This window comes from Abramis brama (assembly GCF_963993115.1).
Source record: "Abramis brama genome assembly, chromosome: 17".
NCBI lineage: Eukaryota > Metazoa > Chordata > Actinopteri > Cypriniformes > Leuciscidae > Abramis > Abramis brama.
Window position 1 is genome coordinate 14,763,534 of NC_139979.1, and position 18,718 is coordinate 14,782,251.

The 18,718-nt window shown below is 36.6% G+C and overlaps 1 protein-coding gene across 3 annotated transcripts; it reads right to left on the reverse strand.

The window, feature by feature from the left end:
- Positions 1 to 652: 652 nt before the first annotated feature.
- trim33l (tripartite motif containing 33, like) lies at positions 653 to 15,364 on the reverse strand. 3 transcript variants are annotated; one of them, XR_014603148.1, is made up of 17 exons: positions 15,041 to 15,364; positions 13,999 to 14,090; positions 13,549 to 13,687; positions 12,595 to 12,712; positions 12,313 to 12,429; positions 10,413 to 10,527; positions 9,350 to 9,493; positions 8,967 to 9,078; positions 7,121 to 8,877; positions 6,960 to 7,035; positions 6,839 to 6,872; positions 6,071 to 6,200; positions 5,757 to 5,962; positions 5,492 to 5,588; positions 5,252 to 5,363; positions 1,201 to 1,335; positions 653 to 1,038 (listed from the first exon to the last, which is right to left on the reverse strand). XR_014603148.1 is itself a non-coding variant. In XM_084088284.1 (17 exons), the coding sequence occupies exons 1-17, from the start codon at positions 15,255 to 15,257 to the stop codon at positions 763 to 765; spliced, it is 3,834 nt and encodes a 1,277-aa protein (XP_083944410.1). In that variant the 5' UTR covers positions 15,258 to 15,364; the 3' UTR covers positions 653 to 762. The 3 variants fall into 3 exon arrangements, 2 of the variants coding, with proteins under 2 accessions (XP_083944410.1, XP_083944411.1); XM_084088284.1 differs by having other exon boundaries at positions 5,252 to 5,320; XM_084088285.1 differs by having other exon boundaries at positions 5,252 to 5,320; positions 12,313 to 12,419; positions 15,041 to 15,344.
- Between the last annotated feature and the right edge of the window lie 3,354 nt (positions 15,365 to 18,718).

Sequence of the window (18,718 nt, forward strand, 5' to 3'; positions counted from 1 at the left end):
CAAGATTTTCAATCCTTTCATGACAAACCCTTTAGGATAAAATTGTGTTTACTATTATATCCCAGATACTTTTATTATTATTAAAACCGACAGTTTTAGACTTTTGTTATATGAAGGTAAAATATACATTTTATTTTGAACAAAATTTTAAACTTTTGCTTACTCATGTCCCAGATCAACACTTTCAATCTTAAAATATGAAATTCCATTATAAAAATATTGCTTATTTAAAATATGATAATCTAAACAAAGAGTTCAATTAAACATCAACAATTTCAATGTAATAGTTCTGATATTTCACATTATTGCAGCTGTTGAATTGTTCTGCGGTGTTTGATAGAGGGTTGTTTTGAGTGTCTATCTATGATAATGGCCTGCTTCCTAAATATACCTGGGTTTTATTTCTGTTTTTCAAAAATCCTGTCTTTCCTCTGCAAGTTTTACGAACAGACTGATCATTAATGTCCGTAGCACAAAAAAAAAAAAAAAAAAAAAAATTGAAGTGAAAATAGAGCCACGTCAATCGACCAAACAAAGGGTCCTCGCGCCCTCTGCTGGCATCACAGCTGCGTAACAACATTGAACTATAATGTTTATAATAGAAACCCCCATGAGCAGTGAAAGAATGTGACCGTAAATTAAATAAACAATCTGCTTAATAAACATTTTACTTCAAGGCAAAGGTAAATAAACGAACTACGGTACAACAATAAATAGAGAGTGATATAAATGTGTGGTTTCAAAAGCAATGACGCAGACACTTCAATGTTCACCAGCTGTAGTGTTCCCACAGCCATCTCTCTCCTTGCCTTTATCAGTGCAGGATTTCTTTGCTGTTGTACCACAGTTTTCCATGAAAAACTCTCGCATGCGTTTCAAAGTGTTTCTGTGCTTCTCTCTTTGAGTCTCTGTCTCTGAAGTATTTCTTGGATCCTCACTGCTGGAGTATTTCAGGAGAGATGCATGAAGGCTCTTCCCAAAAGTTTCATTCAGCCGTTGCTGGAAAGATTCTTGAAGTTTGACAATCATGTTTTTCCTCTGTATAAATAACCAAAATAGCACATCACTATTATATAACAATCAATTCAATGATTAAAATGTATACATCTGTAGTATTTCAGCTAATGCTTTGAACTACAAAGAAGAAGCTTGCCAGTTAAATTACACATGAATGTGATAAGCTGAATGGCAGCGGTTTACCTCAGAGTTCATCATCAAGATGTCAAAAAGATTCCAAACATCTGACACCAGTTCAGCAGCAGTCCGATAAGGCGGCTTCCTTGTCCCCAGGATTCGGCTCAGTATTATATCGAATTCTGCGGTTTTTGAGTGATTCTTTAAAAACAAAGCACAGCTCATAAGATCATTTTTCGCCCGGATCTATTCATTCATTCAAAAATACATCCAAATACAATTCGTTCATACAATGACTTTGTATTACACCTTTACTATGAGGAGCATGAAGAAAGAATATTTACATATTAAATAAATATTAATTACATTATTTCAAAGAAACCCATAATATGTAGTTTGGCATAATATTGTATTATTATGTATTAGAAAAAATAAGCAGTATAACATATACAGAGTATATATATATATATATATATATATATATATATATATATATATATATATATATATATATATATATATATATATATATATATATACATACATACATACATACACACACATACACAGTGGGGAGAACAAGTATTTGATACACTGCCGATTTTGCAGGTTTTCCCACTTACAAAGCCTCTCATTTTTATCATAGGTACACTTCAACTGTGAGTGATGGAATCTAAAACAAAAATCCAGAAAATCATATTGTATGATTTTTAAGTAATTAATTTGCATTTTATTGCATGACATAAGTATTTAATACATCAGAAAAGCAGAACTTAATATTAGGTACAGAAACCTTTGTTTGCAATTACAGAGATCATACGTTTCCTGTAGTTCTTGACCAGGTTTTCACACACTGCTGCAGGGATTTTGGCCCACTCCTTCATACAGTCCTTCTCCAGATCCTTCAGGTTTCGGGGCTGTCGATTTTCTATTGGGTTCAGGTCTGGAGACTGGCTAGGCCACTCCAGGACCTTGAGATGCTTCTTACGGAGCCACTCCTTAGTTGCCCTGGCTGTGTGTTTCGGGTCGTTGTCATGCTGGAAGACCCAGCCACGACCCATCTTCAATGCTCTTACTGAGGGAAGGAGGTTGTTGGCCAAGATCTCGCGATACATGGCCCCATCCACCTCCATGTTTCACGGTTGGGATGGTGTTTCTTGGGGTTGTACTCATCTTCCTTCTTCCTCCAAACACGGCAAGTGGAGTTTAGACCAAAAAGCTTTATTTTTGTCTCATCAGACCACATGACCTTCTCCCATTCCTCCTCTGAATCATCCAGATGGTCATTGCGTGCACTGCAGGATTTTAATCCATGATGGCGTAGAGTTACTAATGGTTTTCTTTGAGACTGTGGTCCCAGCACTCTTCAGGTCATTGACCAGGTCCTGCCGTGTAGTTCTGGGTTGATCCCTCACCTTCCTCATGATCATTGAGATCTTGCATGGTGCCCCAGACCGAGGGAGATTGACCGTCATCTTGAACTTCTTCCATTTTCTAATAATTGCGCCAACAGTTGCCTTCTCACCAAGCTGCTTGCCTATTGTCCTGTAGCCCATCCCAGCCTTGTGCAGGTCTACAATTTTATCCCTGATGTCCTTACACAGCTCTCGGGTCTTGGCCATTGTGGAGAGGTTGGAGTCTGTTTGATTGAGTGTGTGGACAGGTGTCTTTTATACAGGTAACGAGTTCAAACAGGTGCAGTTAATATAGGTAATGAGTGGAGAACAGGGCTGCGTTCAGCCCCGACAAAACGTTGCACAACGTTTTTTAAACAGAAACGGTGATGCGTTGAACACACTGTTCTGATGACGCAAGAGTTGCAACTATGGCAGCTGAGAAGGCCATTCTTTGTGTTCTTTGTGAAGAATTTTCGGAGCCTGATGAAGTCGGTATAAATATGTGTTTAATACTACAAAATATGCCCGATGTTACAGTTACTGCACTTGCCGCCCAGAACAAAAGAGAACATCCCAATCGAGTGAAGGGATTTGTGGAAACTGAAATGGAAGCACACATCTTACCTAATTCAGACTAAAATACATCTATTTAGCCTCACATACTGACTTTATTTGTAGTTCATACTGTTTTAATACCCTGTATTTTCTTTCTCCTTTTTAGGAAAAGCACTTAATTACCATTGTTTATTTCTATACCAAATGTCATACACTTGCAATGAAGCTAAAAATATAAGCAACTACATCATTATGTTGATAACCTATATTTTTTACAATAAAACAAACATGTCTTCTAATATCCTCAGTTGTTGTGTATACCGAGCTGCATCGAAGACATTTGTAAATTACTTTCCTTGAACCCATTGTGCGAGTTCACTTTAATACCGTGTGCTTTATATACATGTTGCTGCTGATTGGACTGCAGTTCTGACACACCCACCAAACAAGAGAAAACGCATCTCAAACCCCGTTGCACACCGGTGCACGCCGTTTCCAGGAAACATGACGTTCAACCCGGAAACCGTAGCAAAACGTTGCGCACCGTTTTGAACTTGAACGTGCCCCAGGAGAGCTTCTTAAAGAAAAACTAACAGGTCTGTGAGAGCCAGAATTCTTACTGGTTGGTAGGTGATCAAATACTTGTCATGCAATAAAATGCAAATTAATTATTTAAAAATCATACAATGTGATTTTCTGGATTCCGTCTCTCACAGTTGAAGTGTACCTATGATAAAAATTACAGACCTCTACATGCTTTGTAAGTAGGAAAACCTGCAAAATCGGCAGAGTATCAAATACTTGTTCTCCCCACTGTATACATACACACACATACAGTACCGGTCAAAAAAAGGACAGCAATATTGTGAAATATTATTACAATTTAAAATAATGTTTTTTCTATTTGAATATACTTAAAAAAAAGATTTATTTCTGTGATGCAAAGCTGAATTTTCAACAGCAATTACTTCAGTCTTCAGTGTCACATGATCCTCCAGAAATCATTCTAATATGCCGATTTATTATCAATGTTGGAAACAATTGTGCTGCTTAATATTTTTTTATAACCTGAGATACTTTTTTCAGGATTCTTTGATAAATAAAAAGTTTAAAAAGAACAGCATTTTTTTTAAATGGAAATCTTTTGTAACAATATACACTACTGGTCAGTAATTTTTTCTTTCTTTTTTTTGGAAGAAAATAATGCTTTTATTCAGCAAGGATGTGTTAAATTGATAAAAAAAAGTGATAGAAATGTTTTCTAACAATATAAATTACTATTTTGAATAAACGCTGTTATTTTTAACTTGTTATACAAAGATTTTTTTTAAAATGTGGTACAAACAAAATCATGTGGTGTGACAAATGCTGAAACATGCAGGAAAAATAAGGAAATGAAGACTGACATGACTGTGTGTCACGGTCAATAAGTCTATTAATATCTCATTTTCATATTATGTTAGCTGAAACCATGGTCCTTGGTATTTCATGTAATGCAAGTCAATGGATACCATCCTTTGAGAGTAAAAAAATAATAATTAATTAATACCGTGGCTCCTGACAACACATTAAGGGTCTTATGAAGCTAAATATGCGACAGGAAGCTCATGCTCTATACTGCCATGAACTATTACAGGCAATAATGCTGCAGATAATGCTCAGTTTCTTGCACACTGATCATTTCGCTTCATAATACCTCAATGTATAGCCAGGAGCCAAGGGAATTAATTTTGGTTTGCCTGTCTGTTTTTTTCTTTTTATCTCAAAGTGACTGTAGCCATTGCATTATGTGAATCACCAAGGACCACAGTTTCAGATAAAAATCTTCTTTATATTTTTACTGAAGAAAAAAAAGACTTGCATCTTAGATGGCCTGAGGGTGAGTAAATTAACAGTAAATTTTAATTTACTTTAAATTTAAACTTTTGTTGAAAATATAATTTTTCAAAACCAACATGAATACAAAAGAGTACATGTCTAAAAATTTGGCATTTCTATTTTGAACAATTTGTCCTTTATCTTGTACATTCTAATTTGTCATTCACTAAACTGTCTGGATAATAATATCATTGTAATATTGTCTGGAACACCATCAGTATTTGTGACTTCACATCTTAATGTAAGAAAAACGGTTTTGCTAAATACTACATGCACCGTGTATTTACCTTGGTGGCGCTGTAGAGCAGGCATCTGTTCTCATCACACAGGAGACTAAGGAGAAGCTTCTCACACTTCTGAACAGAATGGATGACATTACATCAGTGTGACTTTATATCACTGCAGAACAAGAGATGGGAGTTGTGGCATGACACTCTATGCTAAACAACAATCCTCTCCTAAATATCCTTAAAAGTGTTGCAAGTGTAACTATGAGTGTAGATCCTTTCAGGCTGGTGGTGTCTCACTCTTTGATCTTGTAGACTCAGACTGGACGTCCTCATCTCCTCACTGCCATACACAGTCTCATTTACATCCTCACACAGCAAACACACCCAATCCTCACTGCAAGAGAGAAGATATACACCAAGACTCAAATAGTGGACAGAGAAAACACTGTTACTGTTCTTAAATGCACATGCTTATCAAACTCCAAAGTCTTATTAATCATAGCTACTCAAGAATTGTAATTAAATTCAGTTTTATACAATTCCTGTTAGTTCCTGGTCTTACCAAGGTTTTGTGAGGATTGGTGGGATGTGACAATCAGAGTGAAAAGCACATCCACATTTCACACACAGAAGAGCAGCCCCTGCAGACTGACACACTGCACAGAATTGTACGTCAGATGCCGGGGAGCTGTTGCTGCTTTGCAATATAGAGCAGGAAGAGGCTCTAGATGGTATTGGATCTTCATGCCATCTCCACACCTGCTTAATCTGGGGAAGAACAGGGCACAATTGAGAATAGCAGTGGACTGGAACTATCATGGCTGTAGGCTAACGTCAGTCACACATGTAGTCTTTCCAGCTTTACAGAGTCCTTACCTGTCCTCCCTGGGATTCCTGCACTATGACGTGGTCTCTAGAGATATCTGTAGTAAGGTGGAACTCTGGGAGTGGCTGCCCACATGGAAGCAGAGATATGGGCAGGCGCACCAGAGATACGCGTGGAAACCTATTACAAATAGAAACCAGTGGTGACCGGTCAAAGAAATAAATGTATACACTAGCAATGTTTCAGTGTTTTTTTTCAAGAAATTACAATTTTCATTCAGCAAGGACACATTACATTAAAAAAAAAAAAAAAAGTAAAGTCATTTAAAATGTTACAAAAAATATATATTTCAAATAAATGCTGTCCTTTTTTAAAAACTTTTTATTCAAATAAATGTATTTATTTAGAAAAATTTGTTTCCAAAAAAAATTTAGCAACATGATTTCTCAAAGATCATGTGACACTAAAGATTGGAGTAATGGCTGCTAAAAATTCAACTTTGCCATTACAGGAACAAATTACATTTTAAAATATATTAAAACAGAAACCGTTAATTTAAATTGTAATAATATTTCACATATTTAATTAAATAAATAAAAAAGAAATCTTGCAGATCCCAAACATTTGATTGGTAGTATAAATACTATTAATAATAATAATATTAATAGTTATTACAACCAAAACAATGTTTGTTGTGTCTTTTGCAGAGTAAGGTTAATACTCCTGCGATGCAGACAGGATGCAAATAAACACTTTAGATCCCACTTTGAAGCAGGTTTATAGTATATGGACCAATGGCATATGGATTTATAGTTCACCTCTTGAATTGTTTCTTGAATTGTTCCAACAGCACTAAAAGACAAAAAAAAAAAAAACAGAAATGAGTGAGAAAAACAAACAATCACTATACTTTTGCGAACAAAAGCTGAAGAAAATCACCTGCAGATTCTTTTTCTTCCTCTTTTTCCTTTGCGTGGTCAAAATCCCTTTGGACAGTCTTGTCACATGTCACCCTCTGGTATGAAAAGAAAACTTTTGAATGAAACACAGATCTCTACCATTCAATACTCCTGTTTGTAAAAAAACAAACATTTACCAACCTCCAATGCAAGGTCCTCTGATGTGCCACATGGAACTGAATTCGCTGGAGGTGTGTTGTTCTGATTGTCTATTGAGCCGACAGGTGTGCATGTTATTTCTACAAGCTGACGAAAAGTTGTTGGCATGCCAACGCTCCAGTGTTTAAGTCTAGAGTCGCTCTCTGTGAATGACTGACCGGCTTGAGCTTGTCTTGAATATTTCCCTGTGGTGGTGGAGAGAGAGTCCTGGTGAAGTTTGGGTGGGCCAGAGGAATGGGTAGGATCTGGTGAAGATTCTTTGGTATCTGTCTCTGACACAGTTGAAGTGGGCAAGTTGCTCTCCGAATGTTCCGTATAAGTGAAATTCGTGCTGCTCACACCTGCGTCTTGATCACAGACGGAGTCAGCCAAAGCCTTGACTGGGAGGTTAGCATTATTGTAGGTGTCTCTCTTACACCAGAAGGTGTCGTTGCCACTAATGGGAGCAGAACTTATTGGGTTTACAGGAAGTGAAGACAAACTAGTTGTGCTTTGGATGGCTTTAAAGGTTGGACTGGTGGTATTCTGTGCACAAGGGTTATGGGAACAATGATTTCTCCCACAATTGGAGGGTTCAGCAGAGTGGACATTAGAGACTGCAGTAACATCATTTAAAGAATGAGTGTTTATGGTAGAAAGAACAGCTAAAGGAATATTTGGTTGTGCTGCAAAAGAATGCACGGGTCCCAGGAAACTGGTTTGTATTGGATAGGCCAGTATAAGTGTTTGGGTGTCAGTTGGCATGTTTGAAACTGGGTGGGTTAGTATGGGTGTTTGGTTGTTAGCTGGTATTGGTTGGGTTACTATGGGTGTTTGGTTGTTGACTGGTATTGGATGAGTTCGTACAGGTGTTTGGCTGTTGGCTGGTATTGGATGAGTTAGTACAAATGTTTGGTTGTTGTCCGGTATTGGATGAGTCAGTAGGGTTGTTTGGTTGTTGGCTGGTATTGAATAAGTCAGTAGGGTTGTCTGATTGCTGGCTGGTATTGGATGAGTTAGGATGGGACTTTGGATGTTGACTGGTGTTGGATGAGTTGGTACGGGTGTTTGGATGTTGAGTGGAATTGGCTGAGTTAGTGCAGGTGTTTGGTTGTTAACTGGCTTTGGGTGGGCAATGGAAGGGTAATAGTGTAAGGTTGAGGTCTTCCTACTCATGGCTAACTTGGAAATATTGTTTATTTGAGACGCAGTGTTGTTTGTGAGTGGAAGACGAGTCTGAAAATTAGAAGATGGATGAGGATTCGTTTGAGTTTTTTGAGCAGATGGAAGAAAATATGGGACACAGTGTGATGACGGACTGTAATCATGCATGGATTGCCCAGGATTGACATCCTGGGACAGGAGTTGGACCAACTGTGGTGAGGAAGAAAATGATCTTTTAAGTTCTGAAGAGGGAAGTTTAGATTGATTTGGTTGGGATGAGGCAACATTAATACTTGCAGAGCAGGTTGTGGCCTGGTTAGACTGAGATGGTTGGCTGGGCTGAGATGGATGAGGCAAACTCATAAGAGCCTGGTTCATTTGTACAGTCTGTGAGGAAGCACAGGAACGCGGTGCAGGACCGTTAACTACACAATCACCCTGAACTTGTGCATCAACACTTGATGAGGCCTGTATAGGATGAACATCCGTGTCAGTTAGTACAGAATTTGGATTTAGACTGGATTTAGACTTTGACTGAGTGGAACCAGTTCTCAGAGAGGTAAAAGGAACAGGAATCTTTCTAATCTTCATAAATCCTGGGTAGAAAAAAAGGAAAAGATGTTCAATTAATAGATTTTTATAAAATGTAAATACTTTTAATTAGTAAAAAAGTGGAAAAGTGTACCAAGTTTGATGATGTGTTGACAGATATCATTTTGAAGCTGAACATGCAGTTTAATCATGGTCTCAGGGGTGCATGTCTCCTGGGACAGAAGCTTTTTCACCTGGGTCTCAATCTGAGTTAGAGACACACAAAATATAGCAAGGGGATCTGCACTCAGGATCTGAATGTGACCCAGTTTTGGTAACAAATATGACACGTGGTCATAAAGTGGTCACATAAATCAGATGAATATACAAATGTAAGTTCCTCACCTCAAAACATGGAGCTAAAAGTATCCTAAACAATATAAATAAATCTAAGGTGGAAAGTCTTGAACATCATCAGTATGAAGTTTTAGATATCTTACGATATTTAAAGAATAAGCATGAAACAAAAAGGCTTACTCTTTTTTTGTGGACTAGGAAGCAATGGCCCTCTGTGCTTAGGATCTTGTCAATAAAAGCTACTATGTAGTCCTGACAGCCTTCCAGCCTGTTCAGAGATGTCTTCCGCTCCAATAAACATTTCCCCTCCTCTTCATACAGGGCCTTAAAATTAAACGTGCACAAAGTAGTAAGGGTTACAGATTTGAGGTTCCTGAACAGGATTGGGTACTGATAAGACGCAAGTCGCACAAAAGAAAAGGGACATTGTTCTGTTGGGAAAGTCCGGTTCTTTTTGCTAAGTGCTTTCTGTTAATAATAAGTTATGTGGGTGTTTCTCAGGGAAAGTAAGAACTTTTCTTGGCTTTCTCAGATAAATGCACTCTTTCAAAAACACAGAAATATCAGGTACTATTTTAATACCAACATACAGCCTTTATTGTAGCTCAGAATCTTTTAGACAGAAAGAGTGAAATGGTGAAAAAGACGATTAGTGTCTTTGATCGAGAGTATAGTGAAAGTGCTTTTAAGGAAGATGGAAATGATGATTAATTTATTAGTTTTGTTCCTATTTTATATTCTTTTTTATATTCATGCTTGCATTGAAATGTGAAATGCTGAAAATTTGTAATGTTGAAAATTTTTAAATGTGTTAAAAGTGCATCTAAAAACAGCCATAGAAGGAACAAATGAATGCTATAACTAAATCTGTCTCGATTAATTAGTCTAGACTTTTGGAAATGCATAACAATGGGAAAATATCTGCCTAGTGTAATCAATAAAATCTGAGAAAACCATGTAGTTCATGTTATTTTCATATATTCTGCAAATTATAAATGAGAGTGCATTTTTTGTTTGATGAATGGGCTTTGATGAAATTAAAAAACTGATTGATTCTAAACAAATTAATAATCTGAATAGATGGCCAGTTATTATAATTACTGAAGCTACATGCTGTAATAATTGAGATAGAAAAGACATTTTGAAATATGTGAAGTACGCCAAATATTCATCATTTACCTTTTTAGGGAAAAGTTTAAATCATGAACAGCATGTTTTAGCAAATTGCGCAATAAATTCTTACCTCTATCTCCTTTAAGACCTGCGTAGCTTTCAGTACCAGAGCCTGATAAAGAGAGTGGACCACCTGTCTCAACATCTTCTTTGCAGCAACTTTTAGATCCTCAATGTCCTGTAATCTAATAAAGAATAAAATATTCTCAATAGCACAATTATACACAGACAAGATAATAAAACAGGAAATGTCTGTAAAGTCTGTGTGATCCTCTTTCACATCCATACTCTTTTAATATTGCACTGTGAAATGTAAAACACAACTGAACGTCTGGATTTCAGAAGTGCTATTAATCTTAGATGTTTATAAACTTCATAACATATTTTCCATCTTTGTGGATGCTTTCCTTTTGTAAAGCAAAAACTGAGCATATGCTGTGTGTTTCTTTACCCACTCTTCAAGGCTTGCATTCCTATAGAGGAGATAAGAGTTCTGTGTTTTCTCTCTAGATTAGCCAGTTATGGCTCTTTGACCTTGGCAGAGCAGAGGTTTTTCTTTACTTTATAGATTTGTGGAAAATATATTAATTCACCAATTATAATCACAGAAAGTTCCTTGATTACTGATTGTTTTAACATATACATGCATGTGATAACCATTCAACTGTAGAAGCTTGCAATCAGAGGTAAATAAACTTTACTTGCTTTTTACCACTGAGTGGCCTGACTATATATTACAAGTGAATTTCCACCATACATATCTCTCAAAAACAGCTTTGATGAGTTGTTGAGTTAGTTACTATAGTTTTTGTGGAATACTACCATTTCAGTAATGTTTCTTGTGACTATACGTTACCAGGATGTAAAGTAATTTATTCCATTCACTGTTGGGTCCGCTTTGATCTGCCATTAACACCTCTCCTGGTGCTCACACTCTCTTTTTTCTGTTTCGCCTTACCACTGTCCTTTTGAATAAAAGGCCCCGTTTACACCTGGTTTCTGAAGAGTACCAGTCAAACGTTGTCAGGCTAGACAGATCGGCATTTACATCTGGTACTAACAATTCAAATGTGTCTCCTGTGACCATTTGTTATTGCATTTCAAGGGCAGGGTCTGTTTAAATCTGTATTTAGTATTGTCAATTTCTGATCAAATATCTGAAAATGGATACTGATACTTTTTTTTAAACTACTTTTAAGGAAGTTCAAATTAAAGATTTGAAGAAAATTAAAGTTAATGTAAAGTAAATGACTTTGACGCATTATAAATTTACTTTATTGGACTTATCTTTGGAGATAAGAAGTCACTATAGTATATTTGTTATAGAAGATGGTTTGATGCAAGCACCTTAAGGTTGGCCACTATACAACATTTGCCAAAATTATTGCACCGATTTACACTCCGGAGGAGTCGACACTAGTTGCCAAAAGTCAGAGCCAGTCTGCAGATTTTGGGCAGTCAAGAGTTTTCACAAAAAAGCCGTTAGTTTATGATAGGCAGGCACAGACTTTTTTTTGCTTCAGACTCTGAATCAATCCAGTTGGTGGATATCAAAAATTGTATATTTTGAGCCGGTTTTAGAATGCATGTGGTTTTAATTTGTCATGCATCAATGAGGAGCATGTTTCTGCAAGAGTTTGTTGTGTTCGGGAACAGATACCGACAACAGACCGACACACTCGGTGGGTTTTGATGGATCAGTGTGTTACCCTGTCGGTGTCTGTTTCCATTGATTGTTTTCGCCGAACATGTTGAATCGGCGTTTGTCGGGAAGTGGAATGTCTAAGAAGGGACATACTGTAATATGGCGATAGTGCGCGTTGTTCTGCGTCTGTTGGTGCAGTGTGACTCGGCTTTTAGTTGTAAAGTGTATGATGAATTGTATTCAATTGGTGTACTGTTAACAGATTTTGATAAGCATAAAGTTTTTCTGTTATAAGATGTCAGTTTGCATGGGCCTATTCACTTACCTTGCCTCTAGGAGCAGCAGACTGCTGCTGACGGTCACTTTCTGATGTCTGATGGAGTCCAACAAACTCTGCAGTAGCTGTCTCTGAGATCCCACAGCTTCCTCCTGCTGCACAAAACTGACATATAGATGGATATGTAAAAACATGGAACAGGAAAAAATTAAAAATGTTAAAGCCAAGTAAATAAATAAGAAGCAATTACTTAAAAATGCTAAAAACATCCATATAGTTATCTTTTAATCTTCACATGCACTGATCTGAGAGGGTTGATTTGAATTATACCTGTGGCCTCTATGAGTGATCAGCTGACAGTCTTTACAGGTGAGCTCTTCACAAACAAGACAGAAGAACCTCAAGCTCTCCTGAGTGTGCGAGGGACAGCGTCTTCTCTGCACCCAACCTGAACAAAAGAAACAGAACAGATCTGAAAATGCACAAAAGTTTATAGTAGTGTTAGTCTTGGTCTGAACATATAGATTATATAGTAAGCAATATGGGAAAAAGTATAGCTGTGGCCAGGAAATGTTCTGTGTTTCTTCCATCTTTGGTTTTAAAAGATGTGGTGCAATCGTTAGTTTTATCACATCTTGAGTACTGCCCAATTATATGGTCAACTGCATCTGAGAAAAACTTTTTTTAAAAACTTCAGGTGGCTCAGAAAAGAGCAGCTAGGTTAGTGCTTCATTATCCATTTCAGGCCGATGTTATTGATATGCATAGAAAATGATCATGGCTGTTAGTGAAGGATAAACTACATTTACGACTGCTGGTGTATTTTTATAAGGTAATCAAGTATCATACACCGTTTCTTCATGGAAAAACTTTTAGACATGACTATGGAAAGCATCAAGTGAGTAAGACTCAACTCTTTTTAACTTGTCCACACACAAATTTCATGAAAAAAAAAAAAAACTGTGCTTTATCGAGGTTCTGTTGCTTGGAATATGGTTCCAATAAACATATGAAAAAGTAAAAGCACATATGTACTTAGAAGACAATGTAATGATATGCTTACAAATATGTAAATGTATGTTGTATGTTTGATGTGCTGCTACTGCTAAGATGTATAGTTTGATGATTTGATTCGTGTAATTATTTCTTGGTTTTATTTTATCTGTATGTTTATGTCTTGTATGGCTGTGTGGACCCCAGGAAGATTAGCAACCACTTTGTGGAAGCTATTGGGGATCCGAATAAAGAATAATAAATAAAGCATGCATAGAAAGCAAATCTAACCTGTGGGTGGTTTTTTGGGTGTGACTTCATGGTCACGGGTCACTTTTACCCTACGATGGGCAGACATACAGTCCAAACACAGGGCCTCCTCACACTGGACACACCATCCACTAACCTCACTCTCCTCGCAACCGGCACACTGCAAAGATTGATTCAAATTTTGATTGAAGGTTTACAATGGAAGACAGAGAGGAAATGTCTCCTTTATGCCAGTGCTGGAATTCTTTGTGCCAATTAAGGCCCTTCACAACAAGGATATTCTCTATAAACTTGTAATAACTGTTCTATTTCTAAGAGAATATGTAAGTCCACTCCACGCCACAAATATAACATCTATGACAGAGCAAAGATATTCTTGGAATCACTTTCAGAATTATTATTTTTTTCCAGCTGATGAATGTACCATTTTACTCATAATCATAATGTTTTCCATAATCTATGCACTCTTACCTTGGGGGCCTTGTTATCATTAGATGCGTCTTCAAAAAGGGAACATTCTGTGACCTCAGACAAACTAAATGCCTGAGCACATAATGGACAATCTAGACAGAAAGAAACAAAAGTCTCAGAAACACTAAACCCATGTTACTGCTGTTTAGCAAGCCACAAAATCACAAAAAAGTTGTTTATTAGAGAGTAGAATACTATTAATAAAATGAAATCCAAATGAAAAGTGCTTGCAAGTAATATTCAACGTGTAGTGACGACACTATGTCATGACATTAAAGAAAGTAGTTTCACAGTCGTTTGGCATTCACGAAAATGTCAATTATATTCTCTGTTTACACTCCTATATTTAATTAGTATTTTTTATAAATATTTTTTTAATTAAAAAGAAATATAATGTAAATTCAATAAACAGGGCTTTGTGTCATGAAAGAGACATTTGAGAAACATTTTTACATTTTGTGTGATGTCATAATGAGAAAGGGTTAAAAAATATGGATTTTCTATTCATGCATTAGAAATAGAATCATAGAATATATTTTTTTTTTCGCGAATGTCAAACGGATGTCCAAATATAAATCAAACTTAACAGCAGTGCCCTAACGTGACTCGTCTAAACTTCCTGTATTGGACATGGGTTAGTAACGAAGCAAGCGATTTCAGGAGATTTTAAGATCATTATAATTACTGTGTTCATAAAATGTAATTTTAATATTGCAATTTTCACCAATATACTGTTATTTAAAAACAGATTATGTGAAATGTTTGTTTAGGCTAGCATGTCGATAACAAACCTTATATCGGGGGAAGTTGTCATCTGGCCCCCCATGAGGAACACGACCTGGCCAAAACCATGGCTTTTAACTTTTGATACACCTTATTATATACATACTCGTCTGGACTACAGTAAATTAAACCGAACTTCACGCGACTGTTCGCGCCTAACGTTACAGTTCAACGCGATTTTAAAAACGTCACGTGCAAACTTGGACCTTCGCGAACGGCCCAATACAACCAGTCAAACTGTGACTGTGTTTGTTCTTACCTTGTGCGGCTCCATCTGTGCAGATCTTCGTAAGGCAAGTATTACAAACGGTATGCAGGCAGGGCAGAAGTCTGGAGTCTGCAGAAGAGTTTAGGTGTAGTTTGCAAACAGCGCAGGATCCGCAAACCGTTTTTTCTAAATCCAGAAGGGGCGACGCTAGACGCCCTGTTTGGTCAGGGGTAAACATCTGTTGCTTGAGAATTATTATTAACACCATACGAAATATATCGCCTTATGGGAAACTCGCCGCGTTGACCCTGTTATTGTGTAAGTACATCTATGCCGTTCCACTTTTCTGTTGCGTGAGGCGGGGCCTCATGGAATATTCAACAGTTCCCCTACAGTGGGCGTAGTGTCATTTTAACAAAACAAAAGTCTCATTTCGAAGGCTGCGTCCTCCGGAGGCATTTCCGTGTGTTTTCAATTTGTATATAAATGTAAGTAAAGGGAACGCTTAAGGAACATCTTTATAGCACTTTACCCGTCAGCTTGGAAGTCAACATTTTTGTAGCGTTATTAATTAAACGTAAACGTATTTTTATTTATTTTTTACAGTCTATATGAGTTGTAACCTACCAGTTTATTGATGGTGTAACGTTATCATAGCACATGCATGAAACAGTTACTTTAAAGGTTTGTGCATTTGTCTTAAACCAAACAACAATGTTTTTGCTATACAATGGCTATTCCAACTAACCCCATATGTTACCAACTCTTTAAAATTAGAATCTGAGAAGCTGGCACCAACATTTTTAGCTCCACAGCTTTTAATTTGTCAGAAGAACACGCCCACAATAGGAAAGACTGATTATTACTGAATATTCCAGCAGGCTCCGCCCAGTGTAACAGAATACCTTAGGAATCTCATACGTTTTTATAACCTTAGCACACAGAGTGGAACTTATATATATATATATGTGTGTGCTGGGAGGAGTGGATTTGCATGGAGGGTTTCTGGGGAGGATTGTATGGATTGTAGGAACTAGTATGCCAGACTTAACTGATTCTTAAATACATGTATAATATAGAGAAGATATGGAAAGGTGACAAAAATAATAAGCCCGTTTTTAAGATTTACGAATTCCGATTGTATAGTAACATTCCATCAAATTGAATTGAATAATCCTTGCATATTCATATTATGAATTAAGAATTTTAAATGATTAAAAAAAAAACTAAAGTTTAATAAAACATTTTGTATAAATCTTAATGGAACAATGGAATGGACTATTTCAGTTTAGGTAATTCGTATTCATACATTTATTTATTTTTAAATATGTTTAAATGTATGAATACAAATGAATACTTCCCCCGAAGAGCAATTAAAACCCCAATTGCAGCTAACACCAGGCTTCTGGTTACATAACAAAAGATAAGGTTTACAACTCAAAGGAATGCAGAGTTTCAATCTAAATTCACTTTGAAACCGACAAATGTACCATTTTTCATAAATTTCATAAATGTACCAACATTATACGTCGATACCTATGCAACAACATATTCGTTTTATAAGAATCTTTAATAGTTTCCCCATTGACACCAAATCAAATTACTTATGCAGCACCCCGCTAGAAGACAAAGGATCGTAAAGTTTCCATGTTGGAGTTACTCACCCCCTGAGGCTGTGACATCTTCACACTTTAAAAGATCACTGATCACAAGATCACAGCCGATTCTGAGAAATTCTGATGTGAAGATGATGCTGAGCTAGAAGCCTTCAAAGGACCTTTAAATTTGTGCCAGGCTGCGGCCTTGTCTTTCCATTCATCAAAGATCACAACTTGTAATAACAGCTTAGATAATTGTCTCTGCCTAAATGAATACATGATATTAGCTAACTGCATGATTTGTATTATCTTAGCACTGTACATTTTTGACATATGGACATTACTTTGACACAGTCACCTACAGTATGATAATAGATCACTCTAAATTGTAATGTAAAAAACATAGACTGGTAAAAACATGCATTTCTTCTGTAAAGTTGCTTTGAAACAATATGTATTGTGAAAAGCGCTATACAAATAAATTTGAATTGAATTGAAAAGTTAAAAACAAAAATGAAAGCAGAACTGGTTTTTATTTCGGTATTATTTTAAGGAACTAATCTTCAGTTGTCTCTCTCAGTTCTCATTATATCATGCAGTCACAAAAGTGCAGAACAGTGCAGCCTGATTTCTCCCAATGTTTTTTTCTCCATTCTGTCACCTGATGGAGTTTTGGTTCCTTGCCACTGTCGCCTTTTTTTTCACCTTTGTTGCCATTTTTGGCTTGCTTAGTTGGGGACATTAAATTTAACATTTTATTTAATATTCAACAATAATATTGATCTGCCTGCATTGACACTATTACATGAGAACTAAACTGAGCTGGACGATGACATCATCACGGTTTTCTCCAGAGCGGTTATTGTTGGAGATTTTCCTTTGCCTCATGTAAAAGTCAGTATTGCTGTGTCTCAGACAGAAACCAGGTTAAACCAGGTCAAAGGGTCTTTGAGGATGGAAAAGTACCTAACAAGTTCAGAGAGAAGATGGTACTAAAAAACGTTAATTAAGATGATGGATGGCACTGGACACTGCAGGTGTGGAGAATCATGTTACATGAAGATATTTTTTTTGTGGGTGTGGCCAAAGATTTTTCCACCAATAAATAGATGTCTCCGGGAAAGATGATTCTAAGGAGATCTCGAGGCGGAGCAAAAAAAGAAAAAGATAGCTGTTTGGCTACCTAGTGATAAGAAAATGTATAAGACCTGAAGCTCAACTATTGCAAGTCAGATGAACATCTGCATCTCACTTTGTTGCTTGTCAATAAAGTTAATTCTTCTAAGATCTGGAACTTCGACTCTTGAGAGATTTCTTTGAGACCCGGTCTGAAGACTTTGAATTTGCAACAAAAGACTTTGCATCTGCCACAACACTATATACAGTGTATATATACAGTGCTATGCATAAGTTTAGACACCCATGCTAAAGTTGACTAAAAAGAGGAATAAAAATCATCTTTTGGAAATTGAACTTAATGCCTTAATTAAAAAAATTAGGAAAAATCCAACCTTTAAGGACACCAATTTTCTTTGTGAATGAATAATGTATCGTAAATAAATAAATGTTCTTCCTTAAAATACAGGGTGCATAAGTCTGGACACCCCTATGTTAAATTCCCATAGAGGCAGGCAGATTTTTATTTTTAAAGGCCAGTTACTTCATGGATCCAGGATACTATGCATCCTGATAAAGTTCCCTTGGCCTTTGGAATTAAAATAGCCCCACATCATCACATACCCTTCACCATACCTAGAGATTGGCATGGGGTACTTTCCATAAGATCATCTCTCAATGCAAATCAAACCAGCTATTAGGCTAACTGAAATAAAACCATGCCAATCTCTTACTTAAGCTGGACTGTGAAGCTATTTTTTTCTGGAAACAATCTTTGTTGCATTATTTTCCTGTTATCTCTGCTTTTCTGCTATCGCTGCTTTGAAACAATCTGTATCGTAAAAAGCGATATATAAATAAATGTGATTTGACTTGACAGAATACAAAAAATGTTAATGTAGTGCTAAATAGAGTTTTAAAATCAGTAGTTAAATACTGGATATAAATGGATATTAGAAATGGATGAGGACCAAAGTGCAAGAGAGAGGCAAGATGCACTAAATGTAAGGGACTG